Source organism: Gadus morhua, chromosome 4 (assembly GCF_902167405.1).
Source record: "Gadus morhua chromosome 4, gadMor3.0, whole genome shotgun sequence".
Lineage (NCBI taxonomy): Eukaryota > Metazoa > Chordata > Actinopteri > Gadiformes > Gadidae > Gadus > Gadus morhua.
The window spans coordinates 7501774-7526311 of record NC_044051.1 but is presented as its reverse complement, the minus strand read 5'-3'; the positions used below and the strand labels follow the sequence as shown (position 1 = coordinate 7526311).

The 24538-nt window shown below is 51.6% G+C and overlaps 1 protein-coding gene across 1 annotated transcript in view; it reads left to right on the top strand.

The window, feature by feature from the left end:
* Nucleotides 1-24538, top strand: part of tmtc1 (transmembrane O-mannosyltransferase targeting cadherins 1) — a 35147-nt gene that overhangs the window by 5632 nt on the left and 4977 nt on the right. The window contains exons 2-13 of the mRNA XM_030354711.1: nt 394-571; nt 7013-7086; nt 8455-8634; nt 14149-14230; nt 14384-14487; nt 16555-16744; nt 17656-17777; nt 18871-19038; nt 19970-20083; nt 23090-23233; nt 23785-23893; nt 24239-24341. Coding sequence (XP_030210571.1) covers nt 394-571; nt 7013-7086; nt 8455-8634; nt 14149-14230; nt 14384-14487; nt 16555-16744; nt 17656-17777; nt 18871-19038; nt 19970-20083; nt 23090-23233; nt 23785-23893; nt 24239-24341 — 1568 coding nt within the window. The remainder of the gene's footprint in view (nt 1-393; nt 572-7012; nt 7087-8454; nt 8635-14148; nt 14231-14383; nt 14488-16554; nt 16745-17655; nt 17778-18870; nt 19039-19969; nt 20084-23089; nt 23234-23784; nt 23894-24238; nt 24342-24538) is intronic.

Below are 24538 nucleotides of genomic sequence, written 5' to 3'. Positions count from 1 at the left end.
TCCTGGGATCCTGCAGGTTCTGCAGTCAGTGTTGAGGCTCAGGCTTCACGCCTCAATATGGGCTGGTGATGAAAACACCCATGAAAGCATTCTTTTTATATCATTCTTACCTTTTTTACTCTCCTCTTTCTCTCATTCCCACTCCCTAATTCCCATTTCCTTCTTTCTTTCTTTCTTCTTCTTCTTCTTCTTCTTCTTCTTCTTCTTCTTCTTCTTCTTCTTCTTCTTCTTCTTGTTCTCCTTCTTCTCCTCCTCCTCCTCCTCCTCCTCCTCCTCTGTCTTCATTCATTAACATGAATAACGTGATTATCCTCCATCCTGCTCGTGTGTTCATCGAGCGGCCCTCTCGAGTCTCTGGGGTGCGTAACCACGGTGACCCCTCCTCCTCCCCAGGCTGAACCTGCTCCTGGGCGGTCTGAACCCGTTCCCCTTCCACCTGGTCAACGTGTGTCTGCACGCCGCCGTCTGCTGCCTGCTCCTGCACACGTGCGAGCGCCGCGTGTTTCGGGACGCCAAGCCGGCCTTCCTGACGGCGCTGCTGTTCACCGTGCACCCGGTGCACACCGAGGCCGTGAGTAGCGCACGCACACACACACACGCACACGAACACACACGCATTTACACACGCATGAACACACACACATTTACACACACATACATACAGACAAATACTCATACACACACACATACACACACAGATACACACACGAGCACACGCATGCATGAACACGCACATGCATGAACACACGTATGCATGAACACACGCATGCGCACACATGCATGAACAAATGCGCACACATGCTTGCATACCCAAACATTCATGAGCACACACAAGTCCACACACACACACAAATACACATACAGGCACGCACAGATCCCTGAACGAACCCGCATTCACGTAACACACACACAAACGAACGCACGCATATATACACAACATACACATACTCTTCTCCAGCTCCCCTAAGGGCCGACCCAACTCTCAGCTTATCTGTATTTCCCAGAATGCTCCAGTTTAGCCCCTCCTCCGTTTAGCCCCTCCTCCGTTTAGCCTCTCCTCCGGTTAGCCCCTCATCCGTTTAGCCCCTCCTCCGTTTACCCCCTCCTCCGTTTAGCCCCTCATCCGTTTAGCCCCTCCTCCGTTTAGCCCCTCCTCCGTTTAGCTCCTCCTCCGTTTAGCCCCTCCTCCGTTTAGCCACTCCTCCGTTTAGCCCCTCCTCCGTTTAGCCCCTCCTCCGTTTAGCCTCCTCCTCCGTTCAGCCTCCCGGTCCCAGAGGTATAGGTATGTCTGTGTGGAGCAGGCCTGATTTAGAGGGAGCCTCACTCCATTACTGATCCCAACAAAATGGTGTCCTTGGAGGCAGTAGAGCAGGTGCTTGTGGAGGAGGTGCTACATAAGGAGGTGCTAGAGGAGGAGGTGCTTGAGGAGGTGCTGCTGGTGAGAAGGTACTAGTAGAGGAGGTGTCTGTGCAGGAGGTGCTGCTAAAGGATGAGCTAGAGAAGGAGTCGCTACTGGAGGAGGTGCTGGTGAGGAAGAGGTGCTGGTGGAGGAGATGCTGGTGGAGGAGGTGCTGGAGGAGGAGGTGAGAGAGGAGGAGGTGCTATTGGAGGAGGTGCTGGTGAGGTGGAGGGGCTAGAGGAGGAGGTGCTAGAGGAGGAGGTGCTAGAGGAGGAGGTGCTGGTGGAGGAGGTGCTAGAGGAGGAGGTGAGAGAGGAGGAGGTGCTGGTGGAGGAGGTGCTGGTGAGGAGGAGGTGCTAGTGGAGGGGGTGCTAGAGGAGGAGGTGCTAGAGGAGGAGGTGAGAGAGGAGGAGGTGCTAGAGGAGGAGGTGCTGGTGGAGGAGGTGCTAGAGGAGGAGGTGCTGGTGGAGGAGGTGCTAGAGGAGGAGGTGCTGGAGGAGGAGGTGAGAGAGGAGGAGGTGCTGGTGGAGGAGGTGCTAGAGGAGGAGGTGCTGGTGGAGGAGGTGCTAGAGGAGGAGGTGAGAGAGGAGGTGCTAGAGGAGGAGGTGCTAGAGGAGGAGGTGAGAGAGGAGGTGCTAGAGGAGGAGGTGCTAGAGGAGGAGGTGAGAGAGGAGGTGCTAGAGGAGGAGGTGCTAGTGGAGGAGGAGCTATAGGAGGTGGTGCTGGTGGAGGAGGTGAGAGAGGAGGTGCTAGAGGAGGAGGTGAGAGTGGAGGTGCTAGAGGAGGAGGTGCTAGTGGAGGAGTTGCTATAGGAGGTGGTGCTGGTGGAGGAGGTGAGAGAGGAGGTGCTAGAGGAGGAGGTGAGAGAGGAGGTGCTAGAGGAGGAGGTGTTAGAGGAGGAGGTGCTAGAGGAGGTGGTGCTGGTGGAGGAGGTGAGAGAGGAGGTGCTAGTGGACGAGGTGAGAGAGGAGGTGCTAGAGGAGGAGGTGCTAGAGGAGGATGTGAGAGAGGAGGTGCTAGTGGACGAGGTGAGAGAGGAGGAGGTGCTGGTGGAGGAGGTGCTGGTGAGGAGGAGGTGCTAGAGGAGGAGGTGAGAGAGGAGGTGCTAGAGGAGGAGGTGAGAGAGGAGGTGCTAGAGGAGGAGGTGCTAGAGGAGGAGGTGAGAGAGGAGGTGCTAGAGGAGGAGGTGCTAGAGGAGGAGGTGCTAGTGGAGGAGGTGCTATAGGAGGTGGTGCTGGTGGAGGAGGTGAGAGAGGAGGTGGTGCTGGTGGAGGAGGTGAGAGAGGAGGTGCTAGAGGAGGAGGTGAGAGAGGAGGTGCTAGAGGAGGAGGTGTTAGAGGAGGAGGTGCTAGAGGAGGTGGTGCTGGTGGAGGAGGTGAGAGAGGAGGTGGTGCTGGTGGAGGAGGTGAGAGAGGAGGTGCTAGAGGAGGAGGTGAGAGAGGAGGTGCTAGAGGAGGAGGTGTTAGAGGAGGAGGTGCTAGAGGAGGTGGTGCTGGTGGAGGAGGTGAGAGAGGAGGTCCTAGTGGACGAGGTGAGAGAGGAGGTGCTAGAGGAGGATGTGAGAGAGGAGGTGCTAGAGGAGGAGGTGCTAGAGGAGGATGTGAGAGAGGAGGTGCTAGTGGACGAGGTGAGAGAGAAGGTGCTAGTGGAGGAGGTGCTAGAGAAGGAGGTGGTGTGTACTTGTGTGGTTGCGGGGTAAATCTCTCCCATGGAGAACAGGGGGGGACTTGGGATGTATGACTCTGCAAGATGATGAAATAAGCAGAAAGAGGTCGGGCGAGCGGGAGCGGGGGCGGGTAAGTGACAGGATGGAGGGATGATTGATGGATGACTGATGGGTGGATGGAGGAGAGCTGGGAAGCTGGCCGGTGGACAGACCTGCTCAGTATAATGTGACAGCGGGCTGGTGCAGAGAGTCTACAGAGGAGGAAGTCAGGCTGATGATCCTGCTTCTCTCACAGGCACTCATTCACTCACGCCATCACTCGTTCATAAACACACATAAAAATGCACATTGATAAGAGATGCTACAGATTAGAACATTCACTTAGTCGCCGTCCGTTATGAATAAGTGCGTGTGTTGGGCTTTGCAATCGCGAGGCCTTGCAACGTCGCATTAAAGTTCTCTCTCTCTCTCTCTCTCTCTCTCTCTCTCTCTCCCTTTCTCTTTCTCTTTCTCTCTCTCTCTCTCTCTCTGTCTCTCTGTCTCTCTGTCTCTCTCTCTCTGTCTCTCTCTCTCTGTCTCTCTGTCTCTCTCTCTCTCTCTCTCTCTCTCTCTCTCTCTCTCTCTCTCTCTCTCTCTCTCTCTCTCTCTCTCTCTCTCTCTCTGTCTCTCTGTCTCTCTGTCTCTCTCTCTCTCTCTCTCTCTCTCTCTCTCTCTCTCTCTCTCTCTCTCTCTCTCTCTCTCTCAGTATAAGCAGGCTCTGTCTGTATTGAGACCAGATGGCGCTCACTCCCACCATCTTGATAAGAACCCGTAGGAACGTGAGCTGGCTGTGAGCTCGGCCTGTAGACGGGCTGCCGGGGAGGAGAGGAGAGGGGAGGAGAGGGGAGGAGAGGGGAGGGACAGGAGAGAATGCATCAGTCAGCAGGTCCTGCTCCCCGCGGGATCTGGAGCGGAGGAGGTGTGTGGAGCGAGGGGAAGCTCTCCTCACCGCTCCCTGGCCGAGTGTAGCGCTGAACGCATGAGGAGGGGTCATCACATGAGGAGGGGTGAATACATGACCAGGGGTGAATACATGATGAGGTGAACGCTAGTGGTGAACACATGATGAGTGGTGAAGACATGATGAGTGGTGAAGACATGATGAGTGGTGAACACATGATGAGGTGAACACATGATGAGTGGTGAACACATGATGAGTGGTGAATACATGATGAGGTGAACACATGATGAGTGGTGAACACATGATGAGTGGTGAATACATGATGAGTGGTGAATACTTGATGAGGTGAACACATGATGAGTGGTGAACACATGATGCGTGGTGAATACATGATGAGTGGTGAACACATGAGGAGGGGAACTGTAGCGGTGAACAAATGAGGAGCGGTGAACACATGATGAGTGGTGAATACATGATGAGCGGTGAACACATGATGAGTGGTGAACACATGAGGAGGGGAACTGTAGCGGTGAACAAATGAGGAGCGGTGAACACATGATGAGTGCTGAACACATGAGGAGGTGAACACATGAGGAGGTGTTCCTCTGTAGGCGGGCGTTGTGGCGCGGCCTAGAGTTGTGGCTAGCCCGGGCATAGCGAAACCGCTAGGGCTCGGCACCATGAGGCTGCGCCCGGGGTTCAAACGATTTCAACCATTACAGTCTGAACACCCGCGGCCTTCTCCGTTCCTCAATTCCAAAACGTCGTCTGAGTTTAAACACGGACGACCCGGGGGCGTTTATGTCGGGTGTAGCCCGTGTTCCATGTCGAATCTCTCACTCTCCGTCCCCGGGACGACGGTGTAAACGTCCCAACCCCCCCCACCATGACGTAACGCCCCAGAACTCTTGGCTCCGTTGGCGCTGACCTCCGTGAGCTGGCTGAAGGCCAAACGGCCGGCCCAGCGTCCAGAGCTCAGAGCTGTGTGTGTGTGTTCACAGATTAAAGCGGCGGGTTCAGGGGGAAACACAGTCCAGAGAACATCTACTGGAGTGTTCATTAGCAGTTCGCCCGGACGCCATAAGATGGATGCTGTGTGCGCTGGCGTCGGCCTCGGATCGCGTCTGTGGAGCTCCTGATTAAAATGTTTTTAGTTGTTTTCACCGCCGCTGTCTGCCTCCGGTTCCACGCTTAATCTCGTTGGAGTGGGATTTGCCCGTGCAATCGGATCTGAAATCGCATAACACTGTTTGTAAACCAGTCGATGATTATCATCCCTCAGACCTGAAAATTGTCTATTCTTCAACTCCTCTTCTCTTGTCTCTCCTCTCTCCTCATCTCCCCTCCTCCTCTCCTCCTCTCCTCCTCTCCTCTCCTCTCCTCTCCTCTCCTCTCCTCTCCTCTCCTCTCTCCTCATATCCCCTCCTCTCCTCTCCTCCTCACCTCCTCTCCTCTCCTCTCCTCGGACGGTCGATATACAGGGCTTTGTTGATCCTACTAAACTCAAACATATGCGTACACACACACAAAGACAGCCAGATAGACACACTCACACACACTGCCAGGAACACACACACACAGAAAGACAGACACACACACACACACACACACACAAACACACCAGACACCAGAGATACAAAATCCAAACTTCTGAGTCTGCCTGAGGTGTCGGCATGACTGCATAAACGTGTGTGTGTGTGTGTGTGTGTGTGTGTGTGTGTGTGTGTGTGTGTGTGTGTGTGTGTGTGTGTGTGTGTGTGTGTGTGTGTGTGTGTGTGTGTGTGTGTGTGTGTGTGTGTGTGTGTGTGTGTTTTGTGTCTGTGGGCTAGATTTAGTAGACGCAGCTGCACAAAAATTCCTGCTAAATCATGTAATTGGTCAGAGAGAGAGAGGCGCTCATGAGAGAGGGAGAGAGAGAGAGAGAGAGAGAGAGAAAGACGCTCATGAGAGAGAGGGACAGATGGATAGAGAGAGACGGAGACACTGGCAAAGGGAAAGAATGTAAATGACTTCTTCCCTCTATACCTTTTGTAAACTAACCGTTCTCAGTGTGACTGGTTAACTAACTGTGTGACTGGTTAACTAACTGTGACTGGTTAACTAACTGTGTGACTGCGGTTAACTAACTGTGTCACTGGTTAACTAACTGTGTCACTGCGGTTAACTAACTTTGTGGCTGGTTAACTAACTGCGACTGAGGTTAACTAACTGTGACCGTGGTTAACTCCTCCCGGGGGGAGCCGGTTAGCATGCAGGCAGGGCCGTGCATACACTCCTGAGTCTGCACCTCCTCCTCCTCCACCCAGGAGAGCAGAAGAGGAGGCTTTGATCTGTGTGTGTGTGTGTGTGTGTGTGTGTGTGTGTGTGTGTGTGTGTGTGTGTGTGTGTGTGTGTGTGTGTGTGTGTGTGTGTGTGTGTGTGTGTGCAAAACATAAATATTTAATGAATGAAAAAAAGGAGTCAGAAGGAATGATGCACGCACGCACACACACACACACACACACACACACACACACACACACACACACACACACACACACACACACACACACACACACACACACACACACATAAACCCCTACAGAATGATTAATTAGCTGGTATAAACATAGCTAGTAGATTAAAAGATCAGTTTTGTTTTAAGTGAAGGGCGAAGTGTGAGTTTTAACCCCCTTGTGTCTTCCTCGCTCTCGGTCTCTCTCTTTGTCTCTCTCTGTCTCTCTCTGTCTCCGTCTCTTTCTCACCAAAATGTCTACAAGTGCTATACCTGCGCACACACACACACACACACACACACACACACACACACACACACACACACACACACACACACACACACACACACACACACACACACACACACACACACACACACACACACACACACACACAGCACAAGGTTGAACACAAAGTTTTGTTGTGCCTACCACCGTTACCTAGCAAACTGTCACTCACGTGTGTGTGTGCGTGTGCGTGTGCGTGTGTGTGTGTGTGTGTGTGTGTGCAGGTGTCCGGTATCGTGGGCAGAGCAGATGTCCTGGCGTGCCTGCTGTTCCTGTTGACGTTTCTCTCCTATATTAGGTAAGATGATGCCACATGCACACGCACGTGCACAAACACTCCTCTGATTGCTTGAATCGAGACAGGATTAAAGGGACATTTGAGGCGCCAGTGTGTGTGACTTTTCCGTAATGGCCGAGACACCAATTAAAGTGAATCAACTAATTAATTATTGTTAATGAACACTGCAGAAACACGATACAATATTCTACCCATTGCTCTTTCTCTCTCGCTCTCGCTCTCGCTCTCGCTCTCTCTCTCGCTCTGTCTCTCTCTCTCTCGCTCTGTCTCTCTCCGTCTCCCTCTTTCACTGTGTCTCTGTCTCTCTCTCGCTCTGTCTCTCTCTCTCTCGCTCTGTCTCTCTCCGTCTCCCTCTTTCACTGTGTCTCTGTCTCTCTCTCGCTCTCTCTCTCTCTCGCTCTGTCTCTCTCCGTCTCCCTCTTTCACTGTGTCTCTGTCTCTCTCTTTCACTGTGTCTCTCGCTCTCGCTCTGTCTCTCCGTCTCCCTCTTTCACTGTGTCTCTGTCTCTCTCTTTCACTGTGTCTCTGTCTCTCTCTTTCACTGTGTCTCTGTCTCTCTCTCTGTCTTTCTCGATGTCTCGCTCTCTCTTGCTTCATTGTCCTCCTCTCCTATTTACTCCCTGTCCTTCATCACCCATGCTGTGTCCTTCTCTTCTTTTTCTCCTGGTCTCCATTCATCTCTCTTTGTCTTTCTCTCTCTTTCTCTCTTTCTCTTTCATGTGCGTCCCTCCCGTCCGGAGGTTGTGCGTGCGTGTTGTTTTACATCGTCTGCTAATGATTCACATACTGGAGGTCTTCCCTCTCACCCTCTGTCTTCGTCCTTTTCTGCTGCTGAATCCTTTTAGTCGAGCTCCTTTGAAGGAACGCTCTGTATGGAAATGTATGCACCACCTCAAGCCTGGCGGCTGGTGTTCTGGGGAGGCTCACACGTGCACAGAGACGCACACATACACACACACAAACACACACACACGCACCGGCACACAGGCACACATACAGACGCACGCACGCACAATATTGTGTGTGGCATGGAAAATAAACGTTTACATTGCCGATGCAGTGTAACAATGGAAAAGGAAGGGAAATATAAAGGACGGCTAAACTAGACCGGTTGAGGTAATGGAGTGAATCTCTCTCTCCCCCTCTCCGTCTCCTCTTTCCCTCTCTCACTCTCCCTCTCTCTCTGTCTCGCCCTCTCTCTCTCCTTATTTCTCTCTCTCTCTCTCTCTCTCTCTCTCTCTCTCTCTCTCTCTCTCTCTCTCTCTCTCCCTCTCCCTCTCCCTCTCCCTCTCTCTCTCGCCCTCTCTCCCTCCTTATTTCCTTATTTCCCTCTCCCTCTCCCTCTCCCACCCCCCTCCCTCCCTCCAGGTGTGTGGGCGCGGTCCCGTCGGAGGGCTCCGTGCCATGCACCGAGTCCCCCTGGGCCCTGGGCGCCAGCCTGTTCCTGGGCACCTGTGCCATGCTGATCAAGGAGACCGGGGTCACCGTGTTCGGGGTCTGCGTCCTGTACGACGCCCTGGAGCTCTGCCACAAGCCCCTCCTCCTCCTGTAAGACCGCCACGCCCCTCTGTCCTGGTCCCGCCCCGGTCTGAACCGCCTCCTCCTACACTGCTCTGTTGTCGTGGTGAACTTGGTACGGAGCGGGTTGAGTTGGTGTTCGAGTGTGTGTACCGGGTTCGGCGTTCGGTGTGTGTGTGTGTGTGACTGGGTGTACCTGTCTCAGGTGTGTGTGTGTGTCGTCGGAGACGTTGGGTCTAATCCGGTCATTCCTGTAAACCGGACACCCAGGAAACATAGCCCTCTTTGTTTGAGCTCCCTCTTTCTATCACTGTCTCTCTATCACGGTGTCTCTTTCACTCTTTCACTGTGCCCCTTTTACTGTCTCTCAAAGGAACACAACACACTGTTCTACCCATCTCTCTCTCTCGCTGTCTGTCTGTCTGTCTGTCTGTCTGTCTGTCTGTCTGTCTGTCTGTCTGTCTGTCTGTCTCTCTCTCTCTCTCTCTCTCTCTCTCTCTCTCTCTCTCTCTCTCTCTCTCTCTCTCTCCTCCCCCCCCCCCCCCCCCCCCCCCCATTGAACCTTGTTGAGAGCTGAAACGATACACAACCTCCTAACAGAGACGTGATGAATAGGTTTCTGAGCGAGTGTATTTGTATCTCTGACTCTATTGTACTGCGTATCGTACTACCCTTCTATAAACACGACCGGAGAGAGGCGAGGCAGATGAACACATTGGAGTCTGACTGAAGCCTCTCAAACCTGAGGGAGCTCCCGACTCCTCAGGGGAGGAGAAGAGGCAGGGGAGGCAGGGAGGGATGGGGGGGGGGCAGATAAACACATTCACGTCTGACTGAATCCTCTTGAACCTCAGGGAGGTCCTGACTATTCAGGGCAGAGGAGAGGCCGGGAGGGAGGGAGGGTGAGAGCGAGAGAGAGGGAGAAAGAGAATACAAGAACCTGTGAGATAGAGAGAAAGAGAGAGTCATGTGTTTAGGATGCTGTCTGGTGGCTGGCTTGGTGCACAGTGTTCTGTAGCGTGGTCGGCCGTCGACCCCCCCCCCAACTGGGTCACGGCCCATTTTGGTTCACAGGCCATCATCAGAAACACTGCCCAAAGCCATCAGCAGACAGCTTCCTAAACACATGACTCTCAATCTTTATCATACACACAGGTTCTGTCTCTCTCGGTCTCTCGCTCTCTCTCCCTCGGTCTCTCTCTCTCTCTCTCTCTCTCTCTCTCTCTCTCTCTCTCTCTCTCTCTCTCTCTCTCTCTCTCTCTCTCTCTCTCTCTCTCTCTCTCGGGGGGTTCCTGTGTGTTTCTCGCTGACGTGTCTAATAAGCAATGAACATGAACGTCTTCATCTCCCCACGCCCTCTCTCTACTCCCCCACCCCCCTCCGAGATGTTTATTAAGACGTAATTGTGTGTGTGTGCTTGTACTATCCTGGTTTAATGAGGTTACTGTGTGTGTGTGTGTGTGTGTGTGTGTGTGTGTGTGTGTGTGTGTGTGTGTGTGTGTGTGTGTGTGTGTGTGTGTGTGTGTGTGTGTGTGTGTGTGCACGCTGTAAGTGCTCGTGTGTAGACCAGAGCTTCCGGGGGAAGCCGTTACCGTAGCTCGGTGTGAAGCCGCTGCCGTCGCCCTGCGCTAAGCCGCTGCCGACGCTCTGAGCGGTGTTCACCTGAGTTATAGAGGTGTGGCGGGGATGATTTAGGGGGTTCGGGGTAATTCAGGGTCATCCCAGAAGGCCGCAGGGTTGGAACCTGCGTGTGCGTGCTTCTGTGCGACGCCTGCAGCGTTGACGCTGAAGCAGATCTGGAGTTAACGTTGTATGTTTCCATGCGCCCGGTGAAGACCCAGCAGGCTCTGTGAGGCGTGTGTGTGTCTGTGTGTGTCTGTGTGTGTGATTGACTGTCAGTAGCGTTTTTCTGGGAGTAAAGCCTTGATACTCCGGCAGTCCATGTCTCCCTTCATGGGGAGGGCGTCTGCTGGGTTTTGCGTGTTCGTTCTCAGCACATGCAGGACTGCGTGCGGGCCCATGGGCATGTTTTCCTCTTCACCAGCCTCCCATAGCACCAGGGGTTTAGTCTGAGAGCAAACAGTTTGCTGAGGCATGATGAAGAACTGCGCCACCCATAGGGTTTCATCAGGCTCGACCAGGAGGGTCTGTGGCGGTCTGGGGACGCCTCGTTGATCATCTGAAGGAATAACTCACACGGAAACACGGCTGTTCCCGTTTCGTTTTTCCAACACGTAGCAGTACTGCCGCGTTGTTACGTCTTCTGGAATAAACAACGATAGAAGCGAGGTAGGGGCCAAGGAGCTCACAAAGAGGCCCCCATTCTGGTGGTCCTGGGAGGTCTGGGTGTGGCCGGGCCCCTGACACCCTGACGTGGACTTCCGGGTCCGGAGATGAAAAAGGAACTGAAATGGTATTGGTTTTGTTTTTCTGATGAAGAGTAATATCGCTAGGTGCGCCCTGACAGCGAGATCTACTGATGACATGGAGACACACGACGACTAGCTGAACACAACACACACACACACACACACACACACACGCATACACACACACACACACACACACACACACACACACACACACACACACACACACACACACACACACACACACACACACACACACACACACACACACACACATACACACTAACACACTTAGAACACACACACAATAGAATACTCTAACAACACACACAAGCACTCTTTAACAACACACACACACACACACTTCAACAACACACTCTAACCACAAACACTAACAATACATTCTAACAACACACACTCAAATTTAATAACACACACACACTCTAACAACACAGCCTAGTTTCCTGTTACGTTACGGAGATATCTGACTGAAGCAAACTCATATGTATGAGTTGATGAATATCCCAGAAGGGATCTTAATGCGTGTATTTCTACAAACATTTACTTTACGGGCACTTTTGTGTCTTCTGTTGTGTCTTCTTTACTGTTGCTGGAGTTTGAGTTTGATAATAGCTGACAGACCCCGCCTCCTGTGACGTGATTGGTCTAAAGTTAAACCAATGTTACCAACAGAATAGAAGTGTCTGTCACTGATAGTGAGAGTTTAGTGAGTCCAGAGTGATTCATCTGGATTAGTGTCCCAGTGCAGAGGGTGAGACTCCTTCAGAACAATCGGCCCGTCTCCCTTTACCTCCCCTTCCCCCTCCCCCCTTTATTCACCCGCTCCGTCGCTACGGTCACAGTTGTCATGGGAAATCACCACGCCGGCCCGTGATTGGGCGCTCCTCTCCAATGTTCCCTCGGACCAAGTTGAGACCCACGCAGTGTAGGACCCCTGCATACCTGAGTGTGTGTGTGCGTGTGTGCGTGTGTGTGTGTGTGTATGTTTACAGTTTCGATGTCATCTCAACCGTGTCGGGGGCAGAGTCTGGGACTAACCTCGCTCTCTCCCTCTCTCTCTCTCTCTCTCGCTCTCGCTCTCGCTCTCTCTCTCTTGCTCTCTCTCTCTTGCTCTCTCCCTCTCCCTCTCTCTCTCTCTCTCTCTCTCTCTCTCTCTGTCTTTGTAGCATGCTCTCGCTTTCGCTAACTCCCTTTCATCCACTGCTCTACCACACACACACACACACACACACACACACACACACACACACACACACACACACACACACACACACACACACACACACACACACACACACACACACACACACACACACACACACAAAGATTAGAAACACATACTCAGCACGCATACATTAACATACTGAGTCAAACAGACACCCACACACACACACACACACACACACACACACACACACACACACACACACACACACACACACACACACACACACACACACACACACACACACACATTAACTAGAATAAATTCTGCAGCTTAGTAATTCAGTTGTCCCAGAAGGACCCCACAGTAGATGACTTCAATAACACATCGACTGTGTTTCTATTGTCACTATACCTTTATAACACCATAGTGTGTTTATACAGTCCCAACGCCAAACTTACCCTGATTTGTATTCTGTGAGAACAGACTTTGGGAAAGTTTGGATCCCAGGGCCTTCACTTTATCTTTGGAATACAAATGATCCCCCCCCACCTCCCTGCCTGTCTCTTTGTTTCTCTCTCTCTCTCACTATCTATTTCTTTCCTCTCTCCCACTCTCTCTCCCTCTCCGTTCCCGCTCTCGCTCTCTCTCTCTCCCTCTTGCTTTCTCTCTCTCTCACACTATCTCGTTCTTTCCCCTCTCTCGCTGCCTCTCTCTCTCCCTCTCTCTCTCCCTCTCTGTTCTTGCTTTGTCCCTGTCTGTCTCTCTCTTCTCTCCTCTCCTCTTCCTCTTCCTCTTCCTCTTCCTCTCCTCTAATCAGAAGAACACCCCGGTGCTAGTGAAACTTCCCCCAGTCTCGATAAAACCAGCGCTGGGGCAGTCGTTCCCGGGAGAGCTGAGCCCTCAGTGTCTGATTCTCTGGGTGGGCTCATCCATCAGACGCGAGACTCACTCCTTCTCCATTCTCTCTCCCGCCCCCCCCCTGAGTGCTCACCCCAGTGGATCCCCCGTCTCACAGTCGATATTCGGCTCTCCCGAGTCTCTTCTCTGGGTGACCTTCTGGACGTCACGTCGTGTTCTGCTGCTCCCCCCCCGCTCCTCCTCCCCCCCCTCCTCTCCTCTCCTCCTCCCCCCCCTCCTCTCCTCTCCTCCTCTCCCCCCCTCCTCTCCTCTCCTCCTCCCCCCCCTCCTCTCCTCTCCTCCTCTCCCCCCCTCCTCTCCTCTCCTCCTCTCCCCCCCTCCTCTCCTCTCCTCCTCTCCCCCCCTCCTCTCCTCTCCTCCTCTCCTCCTCCCCCCCCCTCCTCTCCTCTCCTCCTCCCCCCCCTCCTCTCCTCTCGTCCTCTCCCCCCCTCCTCTCCTCTCCTCCTCTCCCCCCCTCCTCTCCTCTCCTCCTCCTCTTCTGCGTTGTTTTCAGTTAGGATGATGTATGGGTGGCTTTGAGACACTCCGATCATCACATTGATTGGTTTATTGATGAAGGCTTTAAGAGAGTTGTTGATTCTTTTTGTGGCGGAACGGATGAAAACAACACAATTAGCTTCTGACTGCTCTGATGCATTCGGCCTGTTGCATGTTAGCATGTGTACAGGTGGTGTTCTCAGGTTGGGACTGGTTGTGGTTCCAACAGGTTGTGGTTCTAGCTGGTTATGGTTCTCACTCCTTCTGGTTCTAACCGGTTCTGGTTATGGTTCTAACAGGTTGTGGTTCTCTTTGGTTCTGGTTCTCTCTGATTCTGGTTCTAACAGGTTCTGTGTTGTGTTCTAGGCGTCGCTCCGGGCCCAGCCTCAGAGAGCCGGTCGGGTTCTCTCTGGTTCTAACAGGTTCTGTGTTGTGTTCTAGGTGTCGCTCCGGGCCCAGCCTCAGAGAGCCGGTTGGGTTCTCTCTGGTTCTAACAGGTTCTGTGTTGTGTTCTAGGCGTCGCTCCGGGCCCAGCCTCAGAGAGCTGGTTGGGTTCTCTCTGGTTCTAACAGGTTCTGTGTTGTGTTCTAGGCGTCGCTCCGGGCCCAGCCTCAGAGAGCTGGTTGGGTTCTGCAGTCCTCTGCTCAAGCGGGCCGGCCTGGTCTCCGGATACGTGAGTTCACTCTCCTCACACAACACACAACGATACGTTCAGCCGTCGGAAATATAACCCCCCAAAAATAACCACAAACGTGTTGGTGTGGAGGTCTGTGTGGGCCAAATGTCTGAGTCAGACCCTGACTGTGTTTGGTCCTCCGGCCTCAAGGTGGCGCTCATCATGTCGGTGCGGCTGTGGCTGATGGGCGGCTCCATGCCCCTGTTCTCTGAGCAGGACAACCCCGCGTCCTTCTGCCCGTACCTGCTCACCAGGTGGGTGCGACTGCTCACTCACGCACTCACTCGCTCGCTCGCTCACTCACTCACTCACTCACTCACTCACTCACTCACTCACTCACTCACTCACTCACTCACTCACTCGATCACTCGATCACTCACTCACTCACTCACTCGTGGGCTCATCAAGCTTGGGCTAATGATTAGTCAATCTGCAAAAAAATCTAGAATAAAAAGTCACTTAATCCTTTATCAAGAACAAATAACACATTGTCTGCTTAATTTGACAGTTAAATTCTAATTTTTGGTTCATGGAGTCTTCACACAGTCTTCATGGATCTTTAAAAAAAGAATAATCTCGTTTCTCCTGATCTCTTGTCAGATGAAGCACATTGAAGACATTACTTTGAACTCTTTGAATGGAAATTGCTATTATTTATGACGTTATATAGTCTAGACTAGGTTTAATGGATTAGTAAAAGATACTTGTTTAATCGACTATTAATATATTCAGTTGTTGCTGCCCAGCATGCTACACACACACACACACACACACACACACACACACACACACACACACACACACACACACACACACACACACACACACACACACACACACACACACACACACACACACACACCTCATACATAGCAGATGAGCTGACTGTCTCGGGGAAGCATTGATATTCCTCTCCTCAACCCACCAGTAGTAACATCTGCCTAGTATATATAGCTGTGTGTGTGTGTGTGTGTGTGTGTGTGTGTGTGTGTGTGTGTGTGTGTGTGTGTGTGTGTGTGTGTGTGTGTGTGTGTGTGTGTGTGTGTGTGTGTGTGTGTGTGTGTGTGTGTAGTGTGTGTTTGTGTGTGCTGGCAGCCGGTGGAACATCTTCTGCCAGCGGCCTCAGGCGGCCTGCTGTGTATGTGTGTGTAAGAATGCGTTTTTGCCTGCGTGCATGCACAGTTGCGCACGTGCATGCCTATGCAGCAGGTGTATGTGTGTTTTGGTGTGTGCAACTGCGTTTGTTTAAGTATAAGTGCGTGTGCGTTTGTGTGCATATCCATGTGTGTGTGTGTGTGTGTGTGTGTGTGTTTGTTTATGCATACGGTGTGTGTGTGTGTGTGTGTGTGTGTGTGTGTGTGTGTGTGTGTGTGTGTGTGTACATCCCCTTCACACCTCTGCACAGCTCTCTTCTGATGTTTGTTCACAGGCCACAGAATGATCAGTATTGATGATTGTTCATGATGATCAATGGTTCTTCTAAATGTTCTTCTAAATTTAAACTCTGTTGAGGTTGAATAACAGGACTAACATCCTGTTTCCTGATCATTAGTCGGTTAACCTTGCTTACCCCGTGTTCAGCTCCTTAGATCAGCCGTTCTATTATTCAGATCAATAAGTGTGATCTTCATGGTTTAGAAGAGAGAGATTTAAGTTCCGTGGTTTAGACTCTAAACCATGGAGCTGAAATCCCGGCCACTCTCTCCTTAAGCTTTAGGGAGAGCGAGGGCGGAACTTCAGTCCCATTGGTTAAGTTAGGAGAGAGAGGGCGGGACTTTCAGTTACATGGGAGTAGATTGGGAGAAAGGGGTCGGGACGTCTGTTACATGGATAAGAGGGGAGAGAGAGGGCGGGACTTCAGTTACTGGGGTTAGGATTGGAGAGAGGGCGGGACTTCAGTTACATGGGTTGGGAGAGAGGGCGGGACTTCAGTTACATGGGTTAAGAGGGGATGGAGAGGGCGGGACTTCAGTTACATGGGTTAAGAGGGGATAGAGAGGGCGGGACGTTCAGTTACATGGTTTAGAGGAGTGAGAGAAGGCGGGACCTTCAGTTACATGATTTAGAGGAGACAGAGTGGGCGGGACTTCAGTTACATGGGAGTAGATAGAGAGAGAGGGCGGGCCTTAAAGGGAGGGACGTTCAGTTACCTGGTTTTAACTGGTTTACAGCTCATAGGATGTAGGAGACCTGATATTGCGTAGCGGTGGACAAGATCTGCAATACATTTCATGAACACCTCTCAGCCTACTTCCACAACAGCGCCGCACCCAGCTTCTCTGTGATTGGACGTACTGGATCTAATCCCGCCCACCTTGCAGGTTCCTCACCTATTCCTACCTGTTGGCCTTCAACGCCTGGCTCCTATTGGCCCCGGTGGTGTTGTGCTACGACTGGCAGGTGGGCAGCATCCCCCTGGTGGAGACGCTGGGGGACGCACGCAACGGCGCCACCCTGCTGCTGGGGGCGGTACTGCTGGCACTCTGCCGCCACTGCGCCTCCTCTCTGCAGGTGGGCCCTTCTATAGTGTATAGATCTATACTGTCGTTCTAGACGGTCAGAATAAAAGCTGCACTGTCATTCTATAGTATAGTTCTATACTGTCATTCTATACTGTTATTCTATTGTATCGATTTATACTGTTGTTCTACAATTAAGAAGAAATACCGTTGTTCTACATTGTAGAAGGTGATATGTTGTTGTGTAGTATAGATCTATACTGTTATTCTATGGTATATAAGTTATACTGTTATTCTATAATATAGAATATATAGAATATATAACAGTATAGAACATATACTGTCATTCTATAGTGTAGAACCAACTCTGTAATTCTATGTATAAAATATATGTAATTGGATATAAAGGATAACATTATAGAATGCATTCTGTTATTCTGCGTTTTATTCATCATCTCGATGTTTGTCCTAATGGGGGGGGGCCTAATGAACAGCCCACAACTCCCAGGGCGCAGAACGGAGCCTCTGGGTTTGATTGATTAATTAGGCTCTAATTAATTAAGGCCCTGTGTTGTTGACGGCATCATAACAGGAGAGGAATAGATAGGTTCAGACTGTGTTTGTGTATCCTCATATGCGGTTCGAAGACGGTTAATTAAAAACATGTCATTAGATTATTGTATTATTGATTAATAAAACATTGCATGAGATGCCGGCTGCACGTGTCAGAAAAAAAAACGGTGGCTTTAATTCTCTCTCTCTCTCTCTCTCTCTCTCTCTCTCTCTCTCTCTCTCTCTCTCTCTCCCTCTCCCTCTCCCTCTCTCTCTCTCTCTCTCTCTCTCTCTCTCTCTCTCTCTCTCTCTCTCTCTCTCTCTCTCTCTCTCTCTCCCTCCCTCCCTCTCCCCCTCCCTCCCTCCCTCCCTCCCTCCCTCCCTCCCTCCCTCCCTCCCTCCCTGCCCCAGAGGCGTCCCAGTGGGGAGCTCCTGGTAGGGATGCTGTTCCTCACCTTCCCCTTCATCCCGGCCAGCAACCTCTTCTTCAGGGTGGGCTTCGTCGTGGCCGAGAGGGTGCTCTACATGCCCAGGTGTGTGTGTGTGTGTGTGTGTGTGTGTGTGTGTGTGTGTGTGTGTGTGTGTGTGTGTGTGTGTGTGTGTGTGTGTGTGTGTGTGTGTGTGTGTGTGTGTGTGTGTGTGTGTGTGTACATACAGTTTTCATTAACGAAGCAGAAATAGTTAAATTGAATCATAAGATTCAACCAATTATAATAAAATATACATGTTAAATATTTAATGTCATTCTCCCTCGAAATCCCCTCCGCACTTTAGAATTCCTCTTCTGTTCTGATCTCAGAGTCTCTCTCTCTCTCTCTCTCTCTCTCTCTCTCTCTCTCTCTCTCTCTCTCTCTCTCTCTCTCTCTCTCTCTCTCTCTCTCTCTCTCTCCCTCTCTCCCCCCCCCCTCGGTCGCCCCCGGGTCATTTCACACAGCATTACTACATTAATCCTTTGGTCTCCAGCCACACGTCTGCAGCCAGCAGATACGCCCCCCCCCCCTCTTAGTCTACACACACATCTGTTCCAACGGGATTAGCATGACCCGCGGTAACACAGACACCCTCATACACACACACACTGGGGAAAGTTGCCTTCAGGGAGAATGAATTGTTCACTGTGGGCATTTAGTTTGCGTGTATGTGTGTGTGTTTGTGTGTGTGTGCGAGTGTGTGTGCGTGCCTGTGTCTGCGTGACATCACAGTATCCCACATGACAAACAACCACAATATAACCTTTTTCCGATGATGTCGTGAATCAACAATATATTAACATGTCCCTTCCATCCTCTCTCTCTCTCTCCTTCCCCACCACTGTTTCTCTCACTCTCTGTATCTTCTCTCTCTCTCTCTCTCTCTCTCTCTCTCTCTCTCTCTCTCTCTCTCTCTCTCTCTCTCTCTCTCTCTCTCTCTCTCTCTCTCTCTCTCTCTCTCTCTCTCTCTCTCCTTCCCCACCACCGTCTCTCTCTCTCTCTCTCTCTCTCTCTCTCTCTCTCTCTCTCTCTCTCTCTCTCTCTCTCTCTCTCTCTCTCTCTCTCTCACTCTGTGTATCTTCTGTCTCTCTCTCTCTCTCTCTGTATCTTCTGTCTCTCTCCTCCCCCTCCCCCTCCCCTCTCCGCCCCCTCCCAGTATGGGCTACTGTATCCTGGTGGTCCACGGTCTGGGTCGCCTGTGGTCCCTGGTGGGGCGGGGGGGTGCGGCGGCCCTCAGCCTCTCCCTGCTCCTCCTCCTGCTCCTCTTCTCCCTGAAGACCGTCCACCAGAACCACACCTGGCTGTCCCGCGAGGCGCTCTTCAGGTGGGGACCAGATGGTGGTCACCTGTAGGACTTCACTATCGCCTATATTCAATATGACTGTATTCATTATTCACTATCACTGTATTCACTATCACTATATTCTTTATCACTGTATTCACTATCACTGTATTCACTATCACTGTATTCACTATCACTGTATTCACTATCACTGTATTCACTATCACTATATTCTTTATCACTGTATTCACTATCACTGTATTCACTATCACTGTATTCACTATCACTGTATTCACTATCACTGTATTCACTATGACTGTATTCACTATCACTGTATTCACTATCACTGTATTCACTATCACTGTATTCACTATCACTATATTCTTTATCACTGTATTCACTATCACTGTATTCACTATCACTGTATTCACTATCACTGTATTCACTATCACTGTATTCTTTATCACTGTATTCACTATCACTGTATTCACTATCACTATATTCAATATTACTATATTATTTATCACTCTATTCACTATCACTATATTCACTATTCACTATCATATATTCACTATCACTATATTCACTATTAACTATCCTATATTCACTATATTCACTATTCCCTATCCTATATTCACTATATCTACATTCACTATTCACTATCCTATATTCACTATCACTTTTTTCACTATTCACTATCACTATATTCACTATTATTATATTCACTCTCACTATATTCACTATTCGCTATCCTATATTCACTATCACTATATTCAATATTCACTATTCTTTATTCACTAACACTATATTCACTGTTAACTATCCTATATTCACTATCACTCTATTCACTTTTACTATATTCTCTATCACTATATTCACCATCACTTTATTCACTAGCCTATATTCACTGTGGCTATATTTGCTAGCCAATGTTCCTGATCAATATATTCACCATCACTCTCCTCGTGTCCAGGTCTGGGATCCAGACTCTTCCTCACAACGCGAAGGTTCACTACAACTACGCCAACTTCCTGAAAGATGGCGGCCGGCAACAGGAGGCGATCCACCATTACACCACCGCTCTGAGGTGGGTCGAGTCTACAGCCTCACGGTCTGTAGTTTGATTCCTGCCCTGACTCCTCCTCCCCTACACCGGGGCTCTGAGGTGGGTGGAGGTCTGTAGTTTGAGTCCTGCTCCGAGGTGGGTGGAGGTCTGTAGTTTGAATCCTGCTCTGAGGTGGGTGGAGGTCTGTAGTTTGAGTCCTGCTCTGAGGTGGGTGGAGGTCTGTAGTTTGACTCCTGCTCTGAGGTGGGTGGAGGTCTGTAGTTTGACTCCTGCTCTGAGGTGGGTGGAGGTCTGTAGTTTGACTCCTGCTCTGAGGTGGGTGGAGGTCTGTAGTTTGACTCCTGCTCTGAGGTGGGTGGAGGTCTGTAGTTTGAGTCCTGCTCTGAGGTGGGTGGAGGTCTGTAGTTTGAGTCCTGCTCCGAGGTGGGTGGAGGTCTGTAGTTTGACTCCTGCTCCGAGGTGGGTGGAGGTCTGTAGTTTGATTCCTGCTCCGAGGTGGGTGGAGGTCTGTAGTTTGACTCCTGCTCCGAGGTGGGTGGAGGTCTGTAGTTTGAGTCCTGCCCGGACTCCTCCACCCTGGGACCAGCCGGTCTCCACCCCACAGCAGACCTTCCTCTGCTTCGTCCTCCTGGACTGACTTTGACCCTCCACAGAGTACCGCTGCACGCTCCGGATCATTCTATAGACCAGGAGCTAGTCTGAGACCAGCGTTAGCTACGTCTCTACTGGCGCCCATCCAATCCAATGGGACAGCTTTTCGGGGGCGGCATGTGGTGTCGAAGTGTCCCTGAGCAAGGCACCTCACCCTGACTGCTCCTGACGAGCTGGCTGTCGCCTTGTGCGGCCGACCCCGCCGTCGGCGTGTGAATGCGTACATGAGCGGGTGAATGTGGGGCGATGTTGGAAAGCGCTTTGAGTGGCCACTGGTTGGGGAAGCGCGTTAGAAGTGCAGTCCATTTAGCGTTTACAAACGCTCCCAGTGCGTCCTCATGGCTGGGGTACAGAGGGGCGGTTTGTAGCGTTCTGTAATACTCCCAGACTCACTGGTGGCGCGTGGGGGGGGGGGGTCTAAAGGACCCTTTAAAGAGCTGCCAATGACTCAATAATGAATGCAGGATGTTTGGCAGACGGTTTATTGGGAGGGAGGGAGGGAGGGAGGGAGGGAGGGAGGGAGGGAGGGAGGGAGGGATGGAGAGACGTGGGAGTTTGTTGGTGGAACTCCAGAGCGCTGCTGCCCCACTGAAGTCCAACCGTGTGTGTGTGTGTGTGTGTGTGTCAATGTGTGCGTGTGTGGGTACCCATCTGTCTGTGTGTGTCACCATGTGTGTGTGTGTGTGTGTGTGTGTGTTGTATGTGTCCCCATGTCTGTGTTGTGTGTGTGTGTGTGTTTTCCCCATCTGTGTGTGTGTGTGTGTGTGTGTGTGTGTGTCACAATGTGTGTGTGTGTGTGTCCCCATCTGTGTGTTTGTATGTGGTCTGCAACAGGCGAACCCAGAGAGATTGAACCCCTGGGGTCGCAGCTGGTAGAAACACCAGTCACACACACACACACACACACACACACACACACACACACACACACACACACACACACACACACACACACACACACACACACACACACACACACACACACACACACACACACACACACACACACACACACAGTGGGGCCTCATCATGCGTGTAATGGCGTTGGTTCAGTCCAGTGCCCGTGTTCTGTTCACCTGAACCACAAAGTGGGCGGCTATCGATTCAATCAGTTAAAGTGACAGCGTGTCCTTTTAAAGGGTAAAAACCAAAAACACTTGTTCAGTTGAAAGCGCCTGGTACCATCGGAATGAACATGTCTGTGTTTCCTTTTCCTGTATAAAGTTGTCAAACAAAAGGGAAGTTCTCTGTAGAATACACAAAGCCTGCTTCTTTAACTAAAGCAGCAGGCTTCTGTAATAGACCGTGTCAGTGGCGGATGGGGTGGCCTATAGATAATACTAATCATGATAATAACACCTTCTATCACAGTAAAAGGTCACATTAAACATTTAAGAACCTGAGGGGCCGGTGACTCACCTCAGACCACCGCCGTCTCCCTCCACCTGGGCTTATTTTGGCTTCTCTCATTTCAAAGACGTCTTTTCTCAAAGAGCGGACCGATGAAGCACCCGGCCAAGGCGTTACCATAGAGATGCAGAGACGGTTGCCACGGCAGCCACTTACATTCCCTCTGCCCTGGTGGGGGAGAGTTTGTGTCTGAGCGGAGCTGTCGGTCGTGAGTCTGAACTGCTGAGCTGGTCTCCAGAGGAGGAGAGAGGGGGAGGAGAGGGGAGGAGGAGGGCGGGGGGAGAGGGGGGGGTGGATGAGGAGGGGGGGAGGAGAGGGGAGGTCGATGAGGAGGGGGGGGAGGAGAGGGGGCAGGAGGACGCCGGAACCCCTCAGCCTCAGAGAGGTCTCTCCCGGGCCTCACGCACCGCGGCCCTTAGTGGAGATCCTCAAGACGGGAAAAGATACAGAACTAAAAGTGATGGTGCTGCCCCATCTAGTGGAGAGGGGGAGAGAAACTGTGGGAATCACAAACACACGATTAAAGTCAATTCATTCTTTCTCTCCCCCTCTCCTCCCCATCTCTGTCTCTCTCTCTCTCTCTCCCCCTCTCTTCCCCATCTTTCTCTCCCCCTCTCTTTCCCATATTTCTCTCCCCTCTCCTCCCTCCCCCCCTCTCCTCCCTCTCCTCCCCCCCTCTCGCTCTTCTCCCCTCCCTCTCTCCCCTCTCCTCCCTCCACCCTCCACCCTCTCCTCCCTACCCTCCTCCCTCTCTTTCCCCTCTCCTCTCGCTCTTCCTTCTCCTACCTCTCCTCTCTCCTACCGCCCTCTCCTCCATCTCCGCCCTTCGCTCCCCTCCCTCTCCCCTCCCTCTCCCCTCCCTCCTCCCTCTCCTCCCCCCCTCTCTCTCTTCCCTCTTCTCCATCTCCGCCCTCCCTCTCCCCTTCCTCCCCTCCCTCTCCTCTCTCCCCCCTCCCCTCCCCCTAGGCTGTACCCGCGTCACGCCAGTGCGATGAACAACCTGGGCACCCTGACGCGCCACCCGGAGGAGGCGGAGCGCTACTACAGGAGAGCTCTGAAGACCAACCAGCAGCATAACCGGGCGCTCTTCAACCTGGCCAACCTGCTCAAGTAACCGCACGCACACACGTGGACACATACACACACACACACGCACGCATTGCACACACACGCACACAGACAGAAACACACACAGAGACATAGACAAACAGACACAGACACATAAACATAGACATACACCCATACACACACACAGACACACACAGACATTAGTATATATGCAGTATATGGATATATATATACTTACACAGACGCAAAAACACACACTTGCACACACACGCATGTAGACACAAACACCTACGCACACATATATACTCACTCACTAACACACACACTCACTAACAAGTGGGGATGATGATGATAAAGATGATGGTCTTAGTTGTGTCAATGACGATGATGATGATGATGGTGATGATGGTGCTGGTCTTAGTGGTGATGATGATGATGATGATGATGATGATGATGAGGATGGTGGTGCTGGTCTTAGTGGTGATGATGATGATGATGATGATGAAGATGGTGGTGCTGGTCTTAGTGGTGATGATGATGATGATGATGATGATGGTGCTGGTCTTAGTGGTGATGATGAGGATGGTGTGCAGGTCCAGGGGGGAGGAGGAGGAGGCGGAGCTCCTGCTGCAGGACTCCATCCGCTACGGCCCGCACTTTGCCGACGCCTACTCCAGCCTTGCCTCGCTGTACGCTGAACAGGTGCAGACACACACAAACACACACACACACACACACACACACACACACACACACACACACACACACACACACACACACACACACGCACACATACACATACACACACACACACACACACACACACACACACACACACACACACACACACGCGCGCATTTACATACACACAAACGGATGCATGCAGACAGGCACACAGACACACGCACTCACGTACGCGTACGCAAACTACGCATGCATACATGCACACACACACACACAGACAGACACACACACACAGTCCCCCGGCACTGTATTATCATGACATAAGGTTGATAAAGGGTGCTTGTCTTCTCCATTCTCCCACAGAAGCGCTTTGCCGAGGCCAACGCGGTGTACCAGCGGGGGATGGAGAAGTGTCCCGACAGCTCTGACCTCCACAACAACTACGGAGTGTTCCTGGTGGACACAGGTGGGCTGGGAGACCCTCACCGCCTCACCTGTATGATGGATCACACCTGGTGCTGCCACCGGATACTCAGAGCTACCGGTGGACAGAGCGCTGTTATACTGACGATCACACCCTCCTCTTCTCCTCTCCTCCTCTCCTCTCTCCCTCTCCTCCCCTCTCCACTCCTCTCCTCCCCTCTCTTCTCCCCCGTCTCTTCT